Source organism: Globicephala melas, chromosome 1, assembly GCF_963455315.2.
Source record: "Globicephala melas chromosome 1, mGloMel1.2, whole genome shotgun sequence".
NCBI lineage: Eukaryota > Metazoa > Chordata > Mammalia > Artiodactyla > Delphinidae > Globicephala > Globicephala melas.
In genome coordinates, this window is record NC_083314.1 from 80,337,208 (window position 1) to 80,359,637 (window position 22,430).

Genomic DNA, 22,430 nt, shown 5'->3' on the forward strand with positions numbered 1-22,430 from the left:
GGCTCTAGGCGCACGGGCTTCAGTAGTTGCAGCACGCGGACTCAGTAGTTGTGGCTTGTGGGCTCTAGAGTGTGGGCTCAGTATTTGTGGCTCATGGGCTTTAGAGTGCAGGCTCAGTAGTTGTGGCACATGGGCTTAGTTGCTCCACGGCATGTGGGATCTTCCTGGACCAGGGCTTGAGCACCACTGCACCACCAGGGAAGTCCCTACAAAGAGATACTTTGGATAAGCAGTAAGGAGGATGGTGATGATCTTATCTATAAGACAGTGGTGCCGTTGTCTTTCTATAGAAGCCCATTTTAATAGGTCGAGGACTGACCATAAGATGAGAAAGTAGCATCAGTGACTGTAGTCTAATTTAAGGAGTTTTGCAGGGAAGAAGAGAATAGCAGCCAGCAGGTAGGGCAGAGGAGGAAGCCTGAAGGAACTCCTTTTGCTTCGTTTCATTATTTTTTCTGTGAAGTCAGAGGGAAGGTCATCTACCAGGAGTAAGGGAGGTAATAAGGTTTTGGTGGGAGGCTCAGGGAGAATGGCAAAGGTGTGGGGTAGTAGCTGAGAAGACTGGTTAGGTACCAAAGTCAAGCAAAAGACTGCAGTGTTTCACTGAAAGGAATGAGATGGAACGCCATATATCTGTAGTCACTTTACTCTGTAGTATTATGTGATCTTGTCTTGTGCAGTAGCCCTATTTAGTAGCAGAGAAGTTGAATGTAGGGTCCATCCAGGTTGGGCCAATGAAATGGAAGGATAAGGATAGGTTTTTACAGGAAAATAAAGTCATCACTCATTGTGTTTATGTTCAGTTGGTAAGAAGGAACAAAGTGGAATCTATCTGTTTTTCTCAGTCTTCTCCGCTCTCATCCTAGTCTAGCTCACCATCATCTCTTTTCCAGCAGTTTTCTAAACAAGTCTCCCTAAATCCACTTGTGTTCCCTACAAACTATTTCCACTGCCACCAGGATGATCTTTTAATGATTTAAATCTGATCATGTCCTATCCCTGCCTACAACCCTTCAAAGCCTTCTCATTACTTTTAGGATAAAATCTCAATCTTCATTAGGGTCCACTAGGCCCTTTTTTTTTTTTTTTTTTTTTTTCCCGGTACGCGGGCCTCTCACTGTTGTGGCCTCTCCCACTGTGGAGCACAGGCTCCGGACGTGCAGGCTCAGCGGCCATGGCTCACGGACCCAACCGCTCCGCGGCATGTGGGATCTTCCCGGACCGGGGCACGAACCTGCGTCCCGTGCATCGGCAGGCGGACTCTCAACCACTGCGCCACCAGGGAAGCCCTAGGCCCTTTCTTCATCCTCATTTTGCACCATTTTCACTTCTGTGTTCCTCCTTGCCACAGAACATTGATATGTGTTTCCTCTGCTAAGAGCATTCTTTCTTTCTTAGTTTGTCTCCAATGCCTACTCGTTCGTCAGTCCTTAGGTGTAATGTCACTTTCTTGGGAAAGCTTTTCCTGACTCCCTATAGGCTATAACACCCCTCCCCCCAATATTTTTCCCTATTATAATTGTGAAATTTTGTGGGTTTTTTCCTCCATACTGGAAGCTTTGTGAGGATAGAGATTATGTCTAGTTCATGGTTGTGTTCCTAGTCCTGACCGTAGTGCCTGACACAGAGTAGGCACTCCGTGAATTTTTGTTGAATTAATGAATAAGGTGGTTAAGGAATTGGATGTCTTAGTCTGAGGTGAGGATGTCTTGAGGTGAGGTAGCAGGTTTAGTAGTAAGGGAAAGCTGGAGGGAGATGAGGTTGTAGACAGAGTAAGATGTTAGGAGTTGAAGATTTAGAGGTGGAATGGTTTCAGGGCATGGCAGGGTCCAGGACTGAGTTGTTGAAGTGGAGATGGAGGTCTTTGCATTTGATGAGGTTATGAAACTCTAAGGCAGAAATGTTGGATGGATTATGCAGGTGGGTGTTGAAATTGCTCAGGAAGGTGGTAGGCTTTGAACTGAGGAAAATATAAGGCAGGTGTCTAAGTCATTAATAAACACTGAGAGATAGGCACAGCCCTTTCCTATGGTGAAAGAATTGAATGGATAAGAATCAGTGCAGTTCTGGGAATCAGTAATGACTTAGTCCCTAGGGAAGCAGCATGGTACAGTAGAGAGAGCATGTGTTCAAAATATCTGGGTTCAGACTTTGGGTAACCCACCTGACTTTTCAAACCTTATACCTTTCTCTACTTGTAAACTGGGAATAATAAGCCTGCTCTAGGGGTTTTGTTGTTAATGAATAAGATAGTGTTTTTGAAAGTGCTTACTTAATATTAACTTGTTAGTTTTTATTCTTGATTGCTGTCATCACTTCAAGAGGGCATGAAAGTGTGGAAGTAGGGATGAGAGGCAAAGATAGCAGCAGAAGTGAATTTTGAACAAGGTACATGACTTCATTTATTCCACTAGTTGAGTTTGTACTGTAGGGTCAGCATAAACATTTATGAATGAATACAGGTAAAAGCAAGTATTGATATAAGGAAGAATTTTGTAAAAGAAAAAAAAAGGCACTGGCTGGCTTATGATAACATTGCAGTGTTGACCTACAACACATTTTTATGGAAAGAAATGCTTTATCTGTTCCTTTTCCATGAAAATTCCATCATTCCTGGGAGTAGATTTTATTGTTCTAGAGAAGAGATCAAGGACCATTATGTGAGAGAGAGAGGGGGCTGGTGATTTAGTTTAAAAAAGCATTTTCTAACAATTAGAGCTGTCCAACAATAAAATGGACATTGTGGCAAAGAAATGAGTCTCCATCAGAGCTTGTATTCATGTGGAGACTGGATGATTTATCTGTCAGAGATGCAATAGAAGGATTCTTGCATTGGGGCAGACATTGGTTTAAATAATTGCTAAAGTCCCACCAATTGGAAGGTTGGAGGATTTTGACTCCATTTTAGATTTGTCTAAACACCATTCAATCAACAAATATTTGAGTACCTCTTCTGTTTCATTTTGAAAGCCAGTGTTTTGTTTTCTTTTTTTTCCTTCCTGTGTGCTGAGTCAAGGACTATGAGTCTTAGTCATTGCCTTGGATATTCCCATTTGGAATTTAAGAAGCTCAAGCCAGGTGTTGGTGGTGATGTAACAAAAGCTGCAGTCCTCACCTGTTGGGTGGGCTTAGGGTGGAGTCCATGGCATGCACCTGGAGACATCAAATATAAGAATGGGCTGCCAAGAAGTTTGGTTTAGTGCTTCGAATTTTTGAGCAAGTCATTCTAGATAATGTTGGACCTTGAAATTATTTATTTATTTATTTTTCAGATGACTTACTCAGAATTAATTCTTTTTTTTTTTTTTTGGAAATTATTTTTTAAAAATATTATTTTAAAACTTTTTTTTTTTTTTTTTTTTCCTGTATGCAGGCCTCTCACTGCTGTGGCCTCTCCCGCTGCGGAGCACAGGCTCCGGACGCTCAGGCTCAGTGGCCATGGCTCACGGGCCCAGCCGCTCCGTGGCATGTGGGATCCTCCCGGACCGGGGCACGAACCCACGTCCCCTGCATCAGCAGGCGGACTCTCAGCCACTGCGCCACCAGGGAAGCCCTAAAAATATTTTTTTAAAAGAATATCCTACTACTTTGGCATATGAGGTCTACGATGCCATGACATCGATGGTATTCATTGGCTTCTCTCACTCAAAAGCCTCTGGCTGGCTGGGAAATTGCCTATAAGCCTGTGGCTTAATCAACTCCTCTCTTCTGCTGAGTACCTTTTTGTTGATTGTTATTTGTGTACTTACTGTATATTTCCCACATCCTTTCAGTAAGTTATTAGAGTGGCTTTACCAAGTTCCTTTGCATGTTTTTTTAAGAGAGAAGGTTGAAATTCATTTTGCAGCTGTGCTCTTGGTTTTAGATTATTCATGTGTTTAAGTTATTTGGGCTGCTACCATGCCCTGTGACCTAAGACAGTGACTAAAATGGGCTTGAAGAAGGAATTCTTGTCTGTATTAGAGGAAAGGGAAACCACTCATTCATCTGTGAATTTTGAAGGAATTTAATTGTTAAGTATTTTATCTGAGGAACTAAGTTGTTTAAAAGCAACAACATTTTGAATTTGAGGCATCTCAGGCCAAAAGTTCTTTATGTAATGGTAGTCTTTTCTGACAGTTGTGATATTAAAATGGAAGTAAATTAGACATTGATAATATGCAGACCAAAAGAGAATGTAAGGATCATGGTTTCTGAGGCTGTAGTGAACTAAAGAAGTTCATTTTTTAAACCTGGGAAGAATCTTAGAAGTCATCGAATCCAAGTCTAGGATATACAAGAAGCAACTGACACCCTGTAAGTAATTTGACCAAAGTCACCCAGCTAATATATATAAGTGTAGGTAGAACTCTTCTGATACGAGGGTGGTGGAAGTGTCAGTATGTTGATGTCTCTTTAGAAAGGAGAGTTTGTAAAACTTTGAGAGATGGATTGGGACTGGGACAGACCATTAGAAATAGTGGGGTGATGTGAAAGATGAAGTACCCTTGAATTTCTCTTCTTTTTATGTTTTTTTTAAAATTTATTTTTGTTTTTATTTATTTATTTTGGGCTGTGTTGGGTCTTCATTGCTGGGTGCGGGCTCTGTCTAGTTGTGGTGAGCGGGGGCTACTCCTCGTTGTGGTGCGCGGGCTTCTCACGGCGGTGGCTTCTCTTATTGTGGAGCATGGGCTTTAGGCGCGCATGCTTCAGTAGTTGCAGCTTGCAGGCTCAGTAGTTGTGGCTCGCGGGCTCTAGAGTGAAGGCTCAGTAGTTGTGGTGCACAGGCTTAGTTGCTTGGCGGCATGTGGGAACTTCCCGGACCAGGGATTGAACCCGTGTCCCCTGCATTGGCAGGCGCATTCTTAACCACAGTGCCACCAGGGAAGTCCCACTCTCACATTTCTGATCTTCTGAATTAAGCCTCAAATTGATTGGTTTGGTGGTGGCTGATGTGGAGGTTCAGTTAGTCATTTAATCATTTATTCATCAGGCGTTTATTGACTGTCGACAGTAATGTAGATGCTGTGCTAGATGTTGCGGCACGAATAGGAATTAAACATGTCCCTCTGCTCCTGGACCTCTTGTACTCATGGAACAGTACAAGAAGGAATACTTTATATTTTGCCATCTCTCTCCAAAAAAAAAAAATTTTTACATGAAGTTATTAAGTTAATGGCCTACTGGTTTTATAACCCACAAATCACTGCTTTTTATTTGCCTTACTATTTCTAAGGAATTTAGATAATTAGGATCTGATCACACTACTAAAGAATCTGTGTCTTGGGGTCAGGGGAGGTGTGATGAAAAAGTACCTGAGAATCACCCTTAGAGTTTAGGTTGTTTAGAAGGAGATGCTTCTGAAGAGACAGTCATCTGAGCCACTCTGTTGCCTTTGAGAACTCTACTTTTGGCATTCCGCCAAAGCAGGGGACTGGTGGGTTTGGTGGGGCAGGTATGTGCCTGGTGACTTTACCAACAAGTCCTCTTTTACAGAGAACTGTAAACCTGTCTGAAGTGGCAGATTTTGGTGAGAAGTTGTTTTTCACTCGGTTATTGCTCCCTCCGCTGGGACTGCTAACTTCAGAGGAATGTGGATTGGTGCCAGGCCGACAGGTCAGGGACATAGTTTCTGCCAAAGTCAAGTCTGAAAGAAGCGATCTTTTTCAGGTGAACTTACTTGGTGGTCATTTGTCCTGAGTGGAGAAAGGCATGTTTCCTGGGTTCATGAAGTTAGTGGACAAAGATTGACGTTTGTTATGAACCTTTGGGATCTCCACTCTGCTTTGCATAATCGCAGATTGTTTTATTTTGAGTATTCTTATTTTTAAAAATTTTTTTGGCCGCGCTGCTCGGCTTGTGGGATCTTAGTTCCCCAACCAGGCATCGAACCCATGCCCCCTGCAGTGGAAGCACAGCGTCCTAACCATTGGACCGCCAGGGAAGTCCCTATTTTGATTAAGTTTAGATATCAGTTTGCTCCTCCCATTTCCTCAGCTAGCATCAGAGTACTAGTCAACTCTAAAGTTACTCAGTGTATAGTATTCATTCATTCAGTAAAATGTTTGCTGAGAGCCGTGTGCCAAGCACTGTGCCAAGGGATACATGCTGGGGATACATTAGTGGACAAAACACACAAGCTCTGTACTTTCAAGAAACTTTTACGTTGGAGGAGGAGGCTAGACAGCAACCAACTAAAATAATTTCAGGGTATATCAAGTGCCAAGAAGGAAATAAACAGGCGCTATGTAAGAGAATAATGCAGGGGGGGAATTCTTCAGGGTGGTAGTCTGCTGCTTCCTTCCATTAGTTTGGATAAGCAAACTGATGGCTAGAAATGTAATACTCTAGAAAGGTAGAGGAAGAGCATTATTTGGAGTGGTATTATGGTTTTGTGGTTAATGTAGTAGTTAAGAAATTAATATAGGTGAAGTGGGTGAACTGTATGTAATGGATGGTAACTAGACTTGTGATGGTGATCACTGTAGTGTTTATAGATGTTGAACTGTAATGCTAGACACCTGAAACTTATATAATAAAAGGAAAAAAAACTAATGTTAATGAGAAATTAGGAAACTAAATGTTACTCTTTATAATAAATTCTACTGAAATGAATGAGCTAGGATAGTTAGTTTCCCCATTTGGTTAGGAAGCTGCTGAAATTGGGCTATGATCATCCCGTTCCAGTGTAATTTGGGCCTTATGTGTTTATTTCCTCCTCAGGTGGAGGCCTGAATTTTGATCTATGTCCTCCCTACATCAGCTGCCTGAAAGTACTTAATGATCACATGACCCTGGACATGGATGCTGTCCTGTCAGATTTTGTCCGTTCCACAGGAGCAGAGCCAGGGTTGGCCCGAGATCTCCTGGAAGGTAAGGAGTCTTTGGGGGAGAATGAGAAGAGAGAAAATAAGATGTGATATTTATTGTTAGGATGATTTGGAACATTTAAGGTGAACAGAAAGACACTTTGTGTATGGTAGGCCTTACATTTAAGTTACTTCTAATAATCTACTTTGTGTATTACCCACCATAATTTTAAAATGCAAAATTCCCTTTTCACCTTGAATTTTTGGGTAGCTTTCTCCACTGTCAATTTAAGCTCAGGTAATGCAAGTGAAATTTGATATTAGTCCACTAATAATTAATCCACTAAAACCATAATTTTAGATCTGTAAGACTTCTTTTTTATGTATAAATGATTAGATTTTCATATTTGGGATCATTCATGTTTTTTGTCTTTCCTTCCCTAACTTGTATGGGTCATTCTATATAGAGTGGATTAATTTAATGTTTTCATTTAGCTGCTTTTGTTTACTTATATCTGTATGTATACGTAAGTGTGAATGTTCTAGATTTTAAGGTCCTTTAAGGCTTGGCCTCATGTCAGTAGGATTCTTTGTTTGGAGTCATAGTTAACAGATGCTTTTTGGTGAAAATATATAATGACGCAAATAGGTGAGCCTGTGGGGGAAGGAGCAAGTTCTTAGCACACATAGGTAATTTTCTAGGTTGTCAGCCCTTAGTAAGGTGTGGCAATATGACATTTACTTAGGCACCTGTGAGAATAAGGTTGGTTTGGAAACGGAAGATCAGGGTTTAAATTCTAGTTTGATAATTCAGTATGGCTTTGCCCTTAACTTGTATTTTCAGTTTCATCTCCTACTACCTCCTCCCACAGTTCCTGTGCTCCAGCCAGGCCTGACCTGTTTCCTTTCCCTGATCATATTAAGTTGTCTCCTAAGTCTGCAGTGTCCTTTCCTCCATTATTCTCTTGAAATTTTCCTCATCCTTCCGGATTCAGCTCAAATGCCTTCTCTTCCTCTTGTAACATGTGTTGAACACTTCTATGTGTTCAATATGTGTGAGGCACTTGAAATATATTACTTTATTCTCACAACCATTCTGCAAAATAGGTTTTATTATCCCAGTATTACAGCTTAAAAACTGAGGTCCAAGAAGTTAAGTAGGATTTGAACCTAGGCCATCTGGTTTCAGAGTCTGGCTTTTAACAAGTGTGTTACAAGTTAATGCTTGCATGTCGTCTCTCTTTCTCTCACACACACCCATGTGCACACACACTCATACTATGAAAGAAAAGTTGAGGGTGCTGTGGAAGTTTAAGAGAGAAACCTAATTTGGATATAGAGTTCAGAAAGGCTTTTTCTGAAGAAGTGACATGTGAACTGAACACAGAAGGATGCACAGGAGTAGCAAGACAAAGGGATGTAGCACAGAGTGTTTATGTAAAAAAAAGTAGCTTATACAAGGACCCTGAGGTGGGAGAGAGTTTGGCACTGCTAGTGAGCGAGGTAGGAAGAGTAGTACAAGAAAGAGTGGTAGGAAGCTGGTTAGATAAGCAGGAAGCAGAATATGGGGGGCCTTTGTAGGCCATGGTAAGGGTTGTGCATTTCAGTGTATGTTCGGTGGGAAGCTGGTGAAGGATTTTAATCAGGGGAGAGAAATGATTGAGTTTGAGTTTCTGAACAGTGTACTGATAAAAGATATGGAACCGATTGGAAGGTGGCCAGAGATGAAGTGGTAAAATCAGTTAAGAATGTTGCCATAGTTCAGGTGAGAGGTGATGGTGACTTGGACTACAGTGGTAACAGCAGAGTGAGAAGTGGGTAGATTTAAGGTATAATTTAGAAAGGGAACCAAAGGATCTGATCCTCATTTTCTGTCTCTATCTTTCTGTCTCTTGCTTTTTCCTTTGAAAGTTAACCCTGGTTGTAGTGTAAAGAACAAATTATAGAGGGGAGGGGACTAAGAGTAGAGAGACTAGGGAGCCCCCTCCCAAAAGACCAGGTGAAAATATGAGGACCTGAATTGGGGTAGTGACAATAAAAATGGACAAGAAAGAATAGATTTGAGAAATGTCTCAAGGGTACAAACCACCTTGAGAACTGAGTAGATAGTGAGGGAAGAGAAGGAGTGGGGTCTGAGGAATGGTGAAGAGCTGAAATGACTGTAGTTTCTGGCCTGGAGGGGTTGTGATGCCATTACTGATTTAGGGACTATAGAAGAAGGAGAAGAAGCAGGCTTTAGGAGGGAAGATGATGGACGTTCAGTTTTAGACATGTTGACTGTTAGGAGGACCTGATTTTAAGGACTTTAGCAGACAGTTGGAGATAACTATCCAGTGCTCAAGACAAATCATTTATTCATTCATTGGTTCAGAACAAAAGTCCTCCATTCTTTAACAAATATTTATTGAGTACCTATTATGTACTAGGTTCTAGATGCTTGAACAAAACAAAACAAGCAAAAATCTCTGCCCTTACATTCTAGCCTGAGAGATAGTCAATAAACAATAAACATGATAACCAAGTAAGTTGTAAAGTACATAGTATAAGGTGTTAGGTGCTGTGGAAAATGGTAAGGGGAATAATGAGGTAGGTTGTGATTTTTAGTTGGGTAGTCAGGGTAGGCCTTTTTAAGAGTGTGACATTTGAGCAAATATCTGAAGGAGATGAGGAATTGTGTAGATATATTGGAGAAGGAGCCTTCTAGGCAGTGGGAATAGTTGGTGGAAAGGCTGTAGGTGGGAGCAGGCTTAGCACATTTCTGGGAACAGCAAAGAGGCCAGTATGACTGACGCAGAGTGTAGAGTGAGCAAAGGGAGTTGGAGCAAGTGGTGAAGCTAATGGTTCAGAAATAAATTCATCTGGCATGGATGATTAATACAGCTTAACTGGAGAATTATAACAAGAAGCATAACAGCAATGGCAGTAAATACATATATAACACTTTCTGTGTGCCAAGCACTGTTTTAAGTGCTTTCAGTTAATTTAATCTTCCTAACAATCCTATGTGGTATCACTTCCACTTTCATAGCCAGGGAAGTTGAAGCACAGAGGAAAGGTTAGAAAAGTAAGCTAGGTCATAGAAAGCCTTGAACGTCAGACAAAGGAGGCTAAACTTTATCCTGTAGGTAGTGGTAAGCCACTAAAAATTTGATTATGGAACTGAAATGATCAGAATTGTGCTGTAGAAAGATTAATCTCATGGGATCCTTTAGAGTAGATTGGAGGTGGGACACTAGGTGATATAGGAATTGAATTAAGGTGGTGACAAATGGAATAGAACAGAAAGAAGTGTGAACAATTATGCAATATGTTATTTATTGACTAATGTAACTGGAGAAAGCAACTGAAAAATCTGCTGTGACAAATCTATCCTTCGGGTGTTTTCTTCAGCAGAGTAGTGATTCTTAAATTTGAGGGGAATTAACAATTCCCTTTGATAACCTGATGGCAGCTATCAGCTCTTTCTTTAGAACACACATACCTATAACTTTGTATACAGTTTCAGGTGGTTTAGGACACCCCAGAGCACATCTAGGCTCAGAACTCTCTGGATCTCAGAATTAGGAGACCTGGGCTTGAGTCCAGCTGAGGCCCTGGTGTGAACTACCCGTGACTTTGGGCAAGTAACTCTACTTCTTTAGGCTTCATTTCCTTTATCTGTAAAATGAGGTTACTAGGTCTCCAAGGGCCCTTTCAGTTCAGAGAAACAAATTCTGTATGCACACAGGGCTTTCTTAGGAAATAGACAATAAGTAAATAAAGAAGTTGTGGTATTCCAGATCGAAGTGTTATGAAGGAAATTAAAGTAGGGGAAGGAAAAGGAGAATGACTGAGGTACGCATGAGTATATGCTCGCTGGTTTTGATAAGATGCTTAGAATGATGGTTCTGTATCTTTCCTCAATTTTTCTATACTCTTAGCTCCCAATTCACTTTTTGCTTTGTGTCCTGACAGGAAAGAATTGGGATGTGAGCGCCGCCCTCAGTGATTTTGAACAGCTACGTCAGGTCCATGCTGGGAACCTGCCCCCACCCTTTAGTGAGGGGAGTGGTGGCTCCAGGACCCCTGAGAAAGGGTTTTCTGATAGAGAGTCTACTCGCCCTCCCCGACCCACCCTACAGCGGCAAGATGACATCGTTCAAGGTATTGGGGTGCTGAGGGCTGTTTCCATATGCGGAGTAGAAAGAAAGGGAGGCAGCTGCTGACCAGTCAGAGAATTTAGTGATCCTTTAGAGATGATTCCATTCCTCCCCCACCTCCCCAACCAAATGATCAGAGGTGACAGTCTGTCCAGATGCTGGAACCCCTCACTTTCTGCATCTTGAGTGCCATCCTGTATAAATGCCATCTTCAAAGAGATAGAGGAAGAAGAATAATGATCTAATTGTTGAGATAAGGTACACATAAAGATAGAATTCAAAGGATCACTATCATCTGCCCCTTTGGAGGATATTTTGTTAATATTTATTAGCATCTGTCAAAATTTTTAAATGCACGTATACTCTATCTCAGCAATTTTGTTTCTAGGAATTTATCATATATGTGTTGTGTGTGTCTGTGTCTGTGTGTGGTGTGTATCCTTTTAAATAAATACATACTTACCTAATTCATAAATAGACACAAAGACATGTAGTGTAAAGCTTAAAAGTTAAAGCTTGAAAACAACTTTTAATTATCCATTAATAGAGGAGTGGTTAAATAAATTGTAATCATCCATATTATGGAATACTTGGCAGCCATTAGAAAGAATTAAGTAGAACTTGATGTGCTATTTTGGAAAAATCTCTAAAATCTATTGAGAAAGGTAAGATGCAGAACAATATATATAGCATGTTCCTGTTTATGTTTTTAAAAATTGTTATAAAAGTTGTTTGTGCTTCTATGTGCATAAAAAATTCTAGGAATTCCCTGGTGGTCCAGTGGTTAGGACTGCGTGCTTCCACTGCAGGGAGGCACGGGTTCAATCACTGGTTGGGGAATTAAGATCCCACATACCACGCCGCACGGCATGGCAAAAAAATTCTAGAAGGATACAAAACATCGCCTCTGGGGAAGGGATCAGGAATTTTGAATGAGAGGGACATTTCTTTGTAACACTTCAAACCTTTTGGTAGTATTTTGATTTTTTACCATGGGCATGTGGTACTTTTAAAATACCTTTAAAAAGAGTTTAAAAAATAACACTATAAAATAACTTTAGACTAACTACTTACTTTATGCATCATCCCTGGCAGATATTGGATTAAGACCTGATACCCAATATAATTTTTAGCTCTTTCTGATAGTCATTATATAACTCAAGCCATGCAAATGAATTTCAATACTATACTGAGCAAATTATTATCACACTGGAATATCTGCTGGAGAATTATAAGTGCCATGTATTCAAAACAAATGAAATAATTTGGGGCACTATCTATATTACCGCCTTCCTCTGTAGTATGTTAAGTAAGAATTGACTGTACCTATAAATTTCTGATAAATATGAGCATCAAGAATAGTTGTAGTAAATAACGTAAATAAATGTTATTGATGGTAGATAAGAAAGTTCCTGAATGTGTAAGATTTGTCATTAATTTTCTATAACGGAAATCCTTTTCTACATTCTCCAAGGCCCTGAAAATTATCAGAGAGATTATTTGACTCAGTGTAGCCAAATGAAACTCCATTTCCCTTATTCCCTCTTCCTCCCACCAAACAATGACTAAGTTGCCAAATGAAGGGTCCCTATTATGTTGGGAAATGGAAGTGGAAGAAGACAGTGTCGTGGAGAGAAGTTCAGGCAAAAGGGTAGAAAGAGGAACGTATATTTGGTGCTAATGCGAGTGCCTGTGAAAAGGCCACTTTCTATGTTTCTCCAACTGTGTTTGGCATGAGAAAGAGGGTCATGAAATTTGGTAGCCAGTTAGACTTACAGTTTTTCCCTGACTGGAAACCTTGTCAAGAGGTAACCATCACCTCATGAGTGGAAAGTTCTCTGAGTGGGTTGTGTTTGTTCTAAGGTGACTCCATTTCTCATTGCAGAAAAACGCCTGTCTAGGGGCATCTCCCACGCCAGCTCCAGCATTGTTTCCCTGGCCCGGTCCCATGTCTCCTCCAATGGTGGGGGTGGGGGGAGCAGTGAGCACCCCCTGGAAATGCCCATCTGTGCCTTCCAGCTTCCAGATCTCACTGTGTACAATGAAGACTTTCGCAGCTTCATAGAGAGAGACCTCATTGAGCAGTCCATGCTGGTTGCCTTGGAGCAGGCAGGTCAGTGAGCACTTTCTTTCCCATGCTCTTCCCTCTGCTCTCCACGTCTAGGCAGCCATGTGGAGGGGCTGGGCTTGACAAGCGGCTTCCAGTCTAAGCCTGCGATCTGATTGACTGCAGTTAAACTCGGCAGTCAGTCAGAGAGACATGTACTGAGCTAGGTGCTTCTTCAAGTTAAAGAAAGGACACAAATAAGACACTTTCCTCTGGAAATTTCCTGTTTGATTGGAGGGAAACCAGATACACATGTGAAAGGCCTACAAATCAATACCTAAAACTCAATACATGAAAAAAATACAAATGAATTATAATTGGCTCTGGAACACCTTGTGTGTTCCAATGCTGTAGATGGTTGGTTCCAAGAACCAGTGCTGTACATGATGCAAGTGGTGATTAAACTAAGTCACATTTATTTATATGAACCTTTCCCAAAAGATTTATTTACCTTTACAATTATGTTTGTCTTAAATTATATTTAAAATTTGTTGGTATGTTGGGGTGAGGCAGCTGGGATTTCTGGGAAAGCTAGTCAGTTATTAAAAACCTCCCATGGAAGAAGGACAGGGGCGGTGGGAGGTGGGGGCACAGAAAGGAAGGTCTTGTTTTTCATTTTGTGCCCTTCTATACTAATCATGTGCATCTATTTACAGTTTTTTAAGTAGTAAGCAGTTTATCTGACTGCTGTGATTATAGGCCAGTTTTTCTTTCAGTAGACTGTCCAGTAATTCAAAAAAACTTTTAAGCATTATTCATAAATTATTTTCCTTATATAAGTAATGGATCAGCAATTATAGGATCACTACAGAATTGAGAATCATTTTCTTGGGTATTTTAAGTACTTTGTCTTATTGCTCATGTCTTTAAAGTCGTACCACATACATGGTGACATGCTTACTGTCATATATGCAGATGATACTTGCATGACACTTTGAATATACATGTTGGGTTGTTTTTCTTTTACTGATGATGGATTTGTGCTGACCTTTATTGCTACAGTGTCTGCTGGTCTCTTGACCAGAGTGAAGAAATCAGAGCCAGACCAAGTAGCCAACACAGATTTCGACCTATGACCTAGGCCTCATCATCTAACCCAGGGTTGTTCAATCTTAGCACTACTGACACCTAAGACCAGATGATTCTTTGTTGTGTGAGCTGCCTTGTGCATTATATTGTGTTTAGCAGCCTTCCTGGCCTCTACCCACTAGATGGCAGTAGCATCTCCCCACCACTTGTGACAACCAAACATATTTCCAGATGTTGCCAAATGTCCCTTTGGAGACGAAATTGTCCCTACTTAAGAACTGATCTAACCAGTTGTGCTCACCAGATTCTGATGAAGCAGATATAAGTGAAGAAGATACACAGAGTAATAGAGTGATGGTTTGATTTTGGATAGGCTTCCTAGAGGAGGCAAATTAGGAGTCTGTTTTAGAAATAGGGAAGTAGGGAGAACTTCATGCATCATCTGCTGCTCTCCTTTTCGTCCTGTTTCTGTAGGGCGTTTGAACTGGTGGGTGAGTGTGGACCCCACCTGTCAGAGGCTCCTTCCTTTAGCAACTACTGGAGATGGAAACTGCCTCCTGCACGCAGCCTCTCTTGGTGAGTCTTGAAAATGGTCCTTCATTCCCTCATAGAAAGGAAGCAGTAGTTAAATCTCATGTGAAGAGGGCTTGATCCGACTATTCTTGATCTCAGACAGAAGTGATGGCTCAGAGCAAGGCTATGTGTGTGTGTGTGTGTGTGTGTGTGTGTGTGTGCGTGCATGCTCACTGGTGCAGGAGGAGATGGAAGAGAGCCCTGCCCTAGTTTTTCAGTCTTGTTGAGAAATCGTATGGAGTACATAGGATTTAGCACAAGTCCCACTCGGAGAACTGGCCCCCAGAAGTAATGCGCAGCAGTAAGCAACCAGTATACTGTATGTGTATGCATATAATTCCACTAAGTATTTATTCTTTTGGTATATAAAAAAGATACGTTTTCATCAGTCCCCTGTGAAACTTGTTTATTATTATTTTTTAATGTATGTCTAATCTAGAATAATGTATTTTTCTTTTTCTTTCTTTTTTCTCTTCCAGTTTTATTGATATAATTGACATACAGCACTGTATAAGTTTTATACAGCATAGTGATTTGACTTACATGCATTATGAGATGATTACAATAAGTTTAGTGGACATTCATCATCTCATGGATACAAAATTAAAGAGATAGAAAAAATTCTTTTTTCCTTGTGATGAGAACTTTTAGGATTTACTCTCTTAACAACTTTCATATATAATGTACAGCAGTGTAATTATATTTATCATGCTGTACATTGTACCCCTAGTACTCAATAGTCTTGTAAATGGAACTTTGTACCTTTTAACTACCTTCATCCAATTCCCCCTGCCTTTGGTAACCACAAATCTGATCTCTTTTTCTGTGGGTTTGTTTTTGAAGTATAATTGACCTACAACACTGTTATACCCTGGCACACAACATGGCGATTCAATATTTCTATATATTTCAAAATGATCACCATGTTAAGTGTAGTTACCATCTGTCACCATACAAATATATTACATAATTATTGACTTGTTTTCTTTAAATTGTTATGCCTATTTATAATTCAATATATTATTTGCCTTAGCTTTTAAAAAAAGTCCCCATTTTCCAACCACCCCTCAAGCTTTGATGCTGATTACCATGTGCCAGACCCATCTTATCTGCTGCTACTCTGTATTTTACTTTATTTATTAAAAACAATTTGTTTTTAATTGGCCGCACCACGAGGCTTATGGGATTTTAGTTCCCTGACCAGGGATCGAACCCAGGCCCTTGGCAGTGAGAGTGAGGAGTCCTAACCACTAGATGGCCAGGGAATTCCCACTCTGTATTTTAATTTGTTAGACTTGGTATCATGAGTAAAGGCTTCTTGTCAGGAGTCTGTAGGATGTGGTATATCCCCCACTTTCAGGTTCTCAAAGTTTCTGAACCTCCAGAATAGGAACATCTTTTCTTTCTTGATTACCTTTCCCCCAAGTCACAGCAGGGGTTTCTTTGAACCTGGGCTTCAGCCTGATTTCCTTCATGCCAGGGTCTGTGTATCATAATTAATGAGTGGAGTTGAGTCGAGGTAGGGTGTCTTAACCATAATGTTTTCTTGCCATAGGGATGTGGGGTTTCCATGATCGAGACTTGATGCTACGGAAAGCTTTGTATGCACTAATGGAGAAGGGAGCGGAGAAGGAAGCATTAAAACGGCGCTGGAGGTGGCAGCAAACTCAGCAGAATAAAGAGGTGAGGGAGCTTGGGCAGGAGCACCTTGTTTCCCAAAGTTACCGAGGGGAAATGCTCAGTGCCTACCAGTAGGAAATGTCTCCTACTTAGGTGCTTAGGTCAGTGTCACTCCTCTTGTAATCCTGGAAATGGTTGAAAATTCAGATACCACCATAGGGTACATGCCTTCTGATAGAGAACTGGTGTGGGGAAGTGGAGACTTGTAGAGGAGGTATCTAACGTTGTGCATTTCTACCCGATAGGCACTCAGTAAGCCTTTAGTGGCAGTCTTTTGCAAAATGAAATACGACAAGCTCATAGGATTTTTGTGTTGTTTTGTGTTTTTGCATATAATAAGGCTAGACCAATTTTTAAGGACTTATGTTTTCAACCATTATAGAAATGTAAATGCATAAAAATAGTTTTGGCCATATATACCGTGTTTTGTATGTTCAGTTTATCTGTTAAAAAATTGTAAAAGCATGAGTTTGAATGGTACTTCTATTAGAAGTTCAGCAGATGTTGAGTTGAGTTTAATTGGTACTTCTCAGGGATTTAGTAAATGTTAAGGCTACTTTCGTATAAGAAAGCAATACTGGGAAGTTCCCTGGGGGTCCAGTGGTTAGGACTCCGGCGGTTTCACTGCCATGGCCCGGGTTCAGTCCCCACCACCACGACGCAGCCAAAAAAAAAAAAAAAAAGAAAAAAGTAACACTGGACTGTTTGTACTTTCCATTCCTATAAACGGGCTGGGCAAAATATGGCCTGTAGGGCTTCCCTGGTGGCGCAGTGGTTGGAAGTCCGCCTGCCGATGCAGGGGACATGGGTTCGTGCCCCAGTCCGGGAAGATCCCACATGCCGCGGAGCAGCTGGGCCCGTGAGCCATGGCCGCTGAGCCTGCGCGTCCGGAGCCTGTGCTCCGCAATGGGAGAGGCCACAACGGTGAGACGCCTGTGTACCGCAAAAAAAAAAAAAAAAAAAAATGGCCTGTGGGTCAAATCCCACCAAATGTTTTTGTTAAAAAAAATTTTTTATTGGAACACAGCCTCCCCAACTCAATTCATTTACATGTGTTTGTGCTACAGCAGCAGAATATAGAAGCTGCACGTTGCCCCACCGCAAAGCCTAAAATATTTCCTGTCTGGCCCTTTACAGAAAAAAGTTTGCCGATTCCCTTCCCTTTAATAATGACGTTATACAGTTAAATAAAGATAATGAGTCTTCCTATTTCCTTTTGCCCTGGTTCTCTGTCTTCTATGTTTATCTCCTGCTCTTCATGTATATCTTTTTTATTTTTGCCATGTATATAAAGCTGGGTGTTTCTGGCATTAATATGGGAATATCTTCAGAAACTTAATTTCCAGCTTCTTTTCCTTCTCTTTTTATTGCTCTATCATAACTGGCCATAATATAGAACTAACGGACTTTTGTTTGTTTCAGTTATTAGAATTTTATGTTCTCAAGATTTAAAATATGGAAGTAGAATGTGTTATGTTTCTTTCTCAAAAATAAAGAACTCAACCTTAAAATTAGGATGATATTAAGATCAGAATCCGGTCTTTGATCAGCCAGTCTGCCCCGGAAGATTCCTGAGGGAAAGAAATGCACAGGGGCAAGGCCAAGTAAACAGCATTCTTTATTGACACCAAACCCCCTGGCAGTCTGGTGAGCTGAGCTGGACTATGTGGAGAGCTTTTTTTGTCTGAGCTAGAGCCAGCCTAGAGTTTGCCTTCCTCATTGTTGAATTCAGGCTATACCTGAACCTTAGATTTGACCACTTCAGAGACAGGAAAAGACCAAACCAGGTCATGCCAGCTAGTAAAGTAGACGTGATAGCCACAGTCAGAGGATAGGTAGGCCCAATTCCAGCTATATTAAGCTGTTATAGTTACTATTTTAAAGGTTAAGTTAGATTATGATGGTATTTAGCCAGGAGACCCAGAAATACCCAAGTTCTATTCCTGGTCAGCTACCTATTCCCTCTCAAAGTCCTCAAATGGAAATACATGCCTGGAGGATAGTAGATATTGAAGGACTGATCTTTTTACTCCTTTTGCTCAGCACATTGAAAGTTCCACATGGAAACAAGATAATTGTTTTAGCTCAGACCATTCATAGCATTATAGTGGGGTGGGGAAGGGGGTGACGGACTGCGGAGCTACTTTTAGCCAGTACCAAACACCAAACAAACTAAATTGGTTTTGATTTCCCAGGCCTCCTTGTTTTGTTGTTAAAAATGGTGGTAAAACACAGTAAGAACATTTTCAGCCTAGAAGGGTACACCACCTAGTGGCTGTGTGTATAAAAACAGCAAACAAAAATAGGTGAGAGCAAGACGGAGACAGATCCTCATGAATGTGTATCAGGGACCATTTATCAGAGTGACCAGAGCACCCCATATATAACCTGTGCATTGTTCTTTTGTATTTTTAGGTGAAAAAATCTGTGATAGAATTTTACACATTGAAAATAGCTTTGTCTATTTTTTTATTGTTAAAGTAAAATGTGGTCACAATAGCTCTTTAATTCCTGTTAAATTTGTTCTGATACTTCTCATGTTTCCAGTGTGATTCTTTCTACTATGTCAATGTGTGTTTAAAGTATAAACTCATTTTAACACTTATATAGGTCAAATATAATTAATAATATAGACTTTCTTCCAAATCATCATATACATCCTAAAGCCAATATGGTATTTTAAGATTCTTTGTACTACTCCTTCTACTCCTTTAATAAAAAGTTAATAGTTTTACTGAGCATGTATTTACTGATTACTGATCACATAGTAGGTACTAGGCATATTGCATAAAACATGGTCCTGGTTCTTAGGAGTAGTAGTAGGAGATGGACATGTAAATACATAATTGCAACAAAGTAACAGGTTATGACTTCTATGATAGAAGTCTACATAGCACTTGAGGAGGGAGAGCACAAAGGAAGGAGTGAGTGGTTGATGTACCAGGGAGATTTAGAAAGGGCTTCATAGAGGAGTGATACTTGAGTTCTTTCCTGACAGTTGAGAAATTATTCACCAGGTGGATATGGAGTGGGCTGCTCCAGGCAGAAGGCACAACCTAGACAAAAGCTCAGAAGTATAAAACAACACAGTGCATTCAAGGAACTATGACTAATTAAATGGTATTAGAGAAGTGGGTTGGGAGCCAGGAAGTGGAGTCTCTGCTATGCTTAAGGAGTTTGAACTGTATCTAAGAGGTAATGACAGGTCTTAATTTGTAGCAGGAAGCAAACATCATCATATTTTAATTTTAGAAAAATCTTTCTGGTAGCATTGTAGAAAACGGATCGTAAGAATGTATGACTGGAAGTAGTAAAACCAATTAAGGGTCCATTGCTGTAGTTCATGCTTAATAACTGTTGACTAAAGGGTTAGTAAATCCTTTCACCCATCCCAGGTATGGGATGGGTGAAAGGAGAGGAGTCTTAGATAACCCCCTGGTTTCTAGTTGGGTGTTTGGGTGATAGTGTTGTTTACAAAGGTAGGAAAACAGGAAGAGAGGGTTTTTGAAGAGGCAGAAGTTCAGTTTTGACTGCACAGAGTTTGAGGTAGTCATGGGCAGGTGGCAGTCTTCAGTAGGCAGCTGGATGTGAACATAGAAATTAAGAGGAAATCTGGGCTGGAGAAGAAGATTTTTGAATCCTGAGCATGTAGATAGCAGTAGATGAGATTATAGTAGTAGAAAAGATAACCTAGAAAGAACCAAGGCTAAAATCATTGACACAACATCAATATTTTTGAGGTAGACAGAGTTCAGAGAGGTAAGAGAAAGTAGTGTTGTGTGAGCTAAACGAAAAGAAAGTTTGAGGAGATCAAATGCCACATGAAGGCTAAGAAAGATGAGAACTGAAGAGTTTGCTGAATTTGGCAATTAGAAGGTAATTGTCTTTGCTAGAGTCAGTTAGGTGAAGTAGTTTGTGGGGGTGAGGGAGGGGGCATAGGCTGGAGGGCAGATACAGAAGCTAGACTGCAGTGGGTCAGAAAAGAATGGAAGAAGTGTGAGTGATCATAGACATTCTTTCATGGATCCTGACTATAAAAGGGAGAAGAGATTGGACTTTGTAGTAAAAATTGTTAGCCAAGTGGTAAGAGAATAGGGAGTGGAGTAACACGAGTGAGTTGGAATGGCTATTGCCTCTTGAACCTAGCCTCTAATTGCTTGATATTCCTTGCCTGTCTTTCACACAGTCGGGGCTGGTATACACAGAGGATGAGTGGCAGAAGGAATGGAATGAGCTGATCAAGCTTGCCTCAAGTGAACCCCGCATGCATCTAGGTACCAATGGAGCCAACTGTGGTGGGTAAGTATGTCTAACTGGAGGAGCAGGAAATAATCTTTGCTGAGTCCTCAGTGTCCAAAGAGCTCTGTGCTAAGAGGATGTTAGAAGGAGAGGAAGAGAAGCCATGGCAAGGGCACAGAAGGGTGTAACAGCATGGTACGTTCTAGGAAATACAGGTAGTTCAGTATTGCCAGAATATAGAGTATGTGGCGCAGAATGGTAGATGAGGCTAGGCCGTCCAGATTTTTGTGTGCCATGCTAAGGAATTAAAATTGTATTCTATCCAGACTTTGGGAAACTGCAGGATAAATGACCTGGTTTCCTCAATAAATAAAGACAAAGAAAACAAAAAGGGAGAAAGAACCTAAGTTTAAAGACACTTTAGAGACACATCAACCAGCTGGAATGTATGGACATATATAAGACAGTTGGGGAAATGTGAATAATGTTTACATTATTGTTAAGTATTTAAAGTGTGGTATTGATGCTATTGTGGCCGTTTTTAAAGGAGTCCTTTATTTTTTAGAGATTGAAACTGAAATATTCATGGATGAAATTATGTGATGTCTAGGATTTGCTCCAGAATAATCTGGTGGGGTGGGGTGGGTGTGGGGGCCATCCCTAGGAAAATATATCAAGGTCTAGGTGAAACGAGATTGACCATCTGTTCATAATCGTTGAGGCTGGGTGATGGATACATGAGAGTTTAGTATAATATTCTTTCTAGTTTTGAATATGTTTAAAATTTTAAATTTTTCTATAGTTAGAAAGTTAAAAAACTATAACCTATCCAAACTTTATTGGGCGTAAGAATAATCTGGGAGGATTGTTTAAAATGCAGATTTTTGGACTTCCACCCTAAGGAAGTCCAGTTGAGTTGGACTGAGGTGAGGCCCAGAAATCTGCATTTGTAGCAAGCACCCAATGTTGAATAACATTGCTTTAGGGGGCAGGAAGCCACTAAATTGTGAGTTTGTGAGTGACGGGAGCAAATTCATGTATTTGAACACACTGACAGCAGAGTGGATGATGAAGCGGAGGGGAGTAGTAGTAATGGGTGTGAGCAAGAGTGGTGGGTTGCAGATAGGCCAGAGGAGACAGTTACAAGAGACACTTAAAAGATGGAATTGGTCAAGCCAGGTGATTAATTGAAGATGAAATATAAAGAACAGTAAATATTTCACAGATTTCTGATTAGGCTACTAAGCAGATGGGTGAGGCTGTTCTTCAAGTGAACATAGAAGGAGGGATTTTTGTTTCTTTCCTGTTGTGTTTTGTTTTGTCCTTTTTTGATAGGACATGGTGAGTGTGATGTGTGCGTTGTGGTGCATAAAGTGATAAGCAGGATGAAGCTACACAGCTGTACACTGAGCTACTGGACAAAGAATTGGGGAAGGTTGTTGAACAAGATGGGTATTAAGAGAGGGATTACGTGCCGATTCCTAACACTACTTTAACTCTTGAACCTTCATATTTCTTTTCTTGTATTTCCCCATCTGTGAAACGGAAGTAGAAACAGCCATGGTAGCATAAAAAATAATCAGCTGTGTGTGTGACAGCCTTAAGACTGGAAAACAAGGAAGGGACATTGTTTTTTCCTCTTTGCAGAGCTGGTCTTCATGGGTTTCTTGTTTTGTTTTCTTCCCTCTCCCTGCCACTGCACCCCTTCCACTCTCTCGCCTCCTGCAACTCTAGGGTGGAGAGTTCAGAAGAGCCTGTGTATGAGAGCCTAGAAGAATTCCATGTTTTCGTCCTTGCCCACGTGCTTAGGAGGCCCATAGTTGTTGTGGCAGACACCATGCTGAGGGACTCTGGTGGGGAAGGTGAGTCAGTCAG

At 40.8% G+C, this 22,430-nt stretch overlaps 1 protein-coding gene across 4 annotated transcripts in view; it reads left to right on the top strand.

Annotated features, from left to right (window-relative positions):
* OTUD7B (OTU deubiquitinase 7B) overlaps positions 1 to 22,430 on the top strand; it is a 56,230-nt gene that overhangs the window by 23,882 nt on the left and 9,918 nt on the right. For all 4 annotated transcript variants that reach the window (XM_030846377.2, XM_030846375.2, XM_060300002.1 and 1 more), the window contains 7 exons: positions 6,703 to 6,852; positions 10,743 to 10,931; positions 12,813 to 13,040; positions 14,538 to 14,639; positions 16,192 to 16,319; positions 20,503 to 20,615; positions 22,290 to 22,417. In XM_030846377.2, the coding sequence (XP_030702237.1) occupies positions 6,768 to 6,852; positions 10,743 to 10,931; positions 12,813 to 13,040; positions 14,538 to 14,639; positions 16,192 to 16,319; positions 20,503 to 20,615; positions 22,290 to 22,417 (973 nt within the window). In that variant the 5' untranslated portion in view covers positions 6,703 to 6,767. The remainder of the gene's footprint in view (positions 1 to 6,702; positions 6,853 to 10,742; positions 10,932 to 12,812; positions 13,041 to 14,537; positions 14,640 to 16,191; positions 16,320 to 20,502; positions 20,616 to 22,289; positions 22,418 to 22,430) is intronic.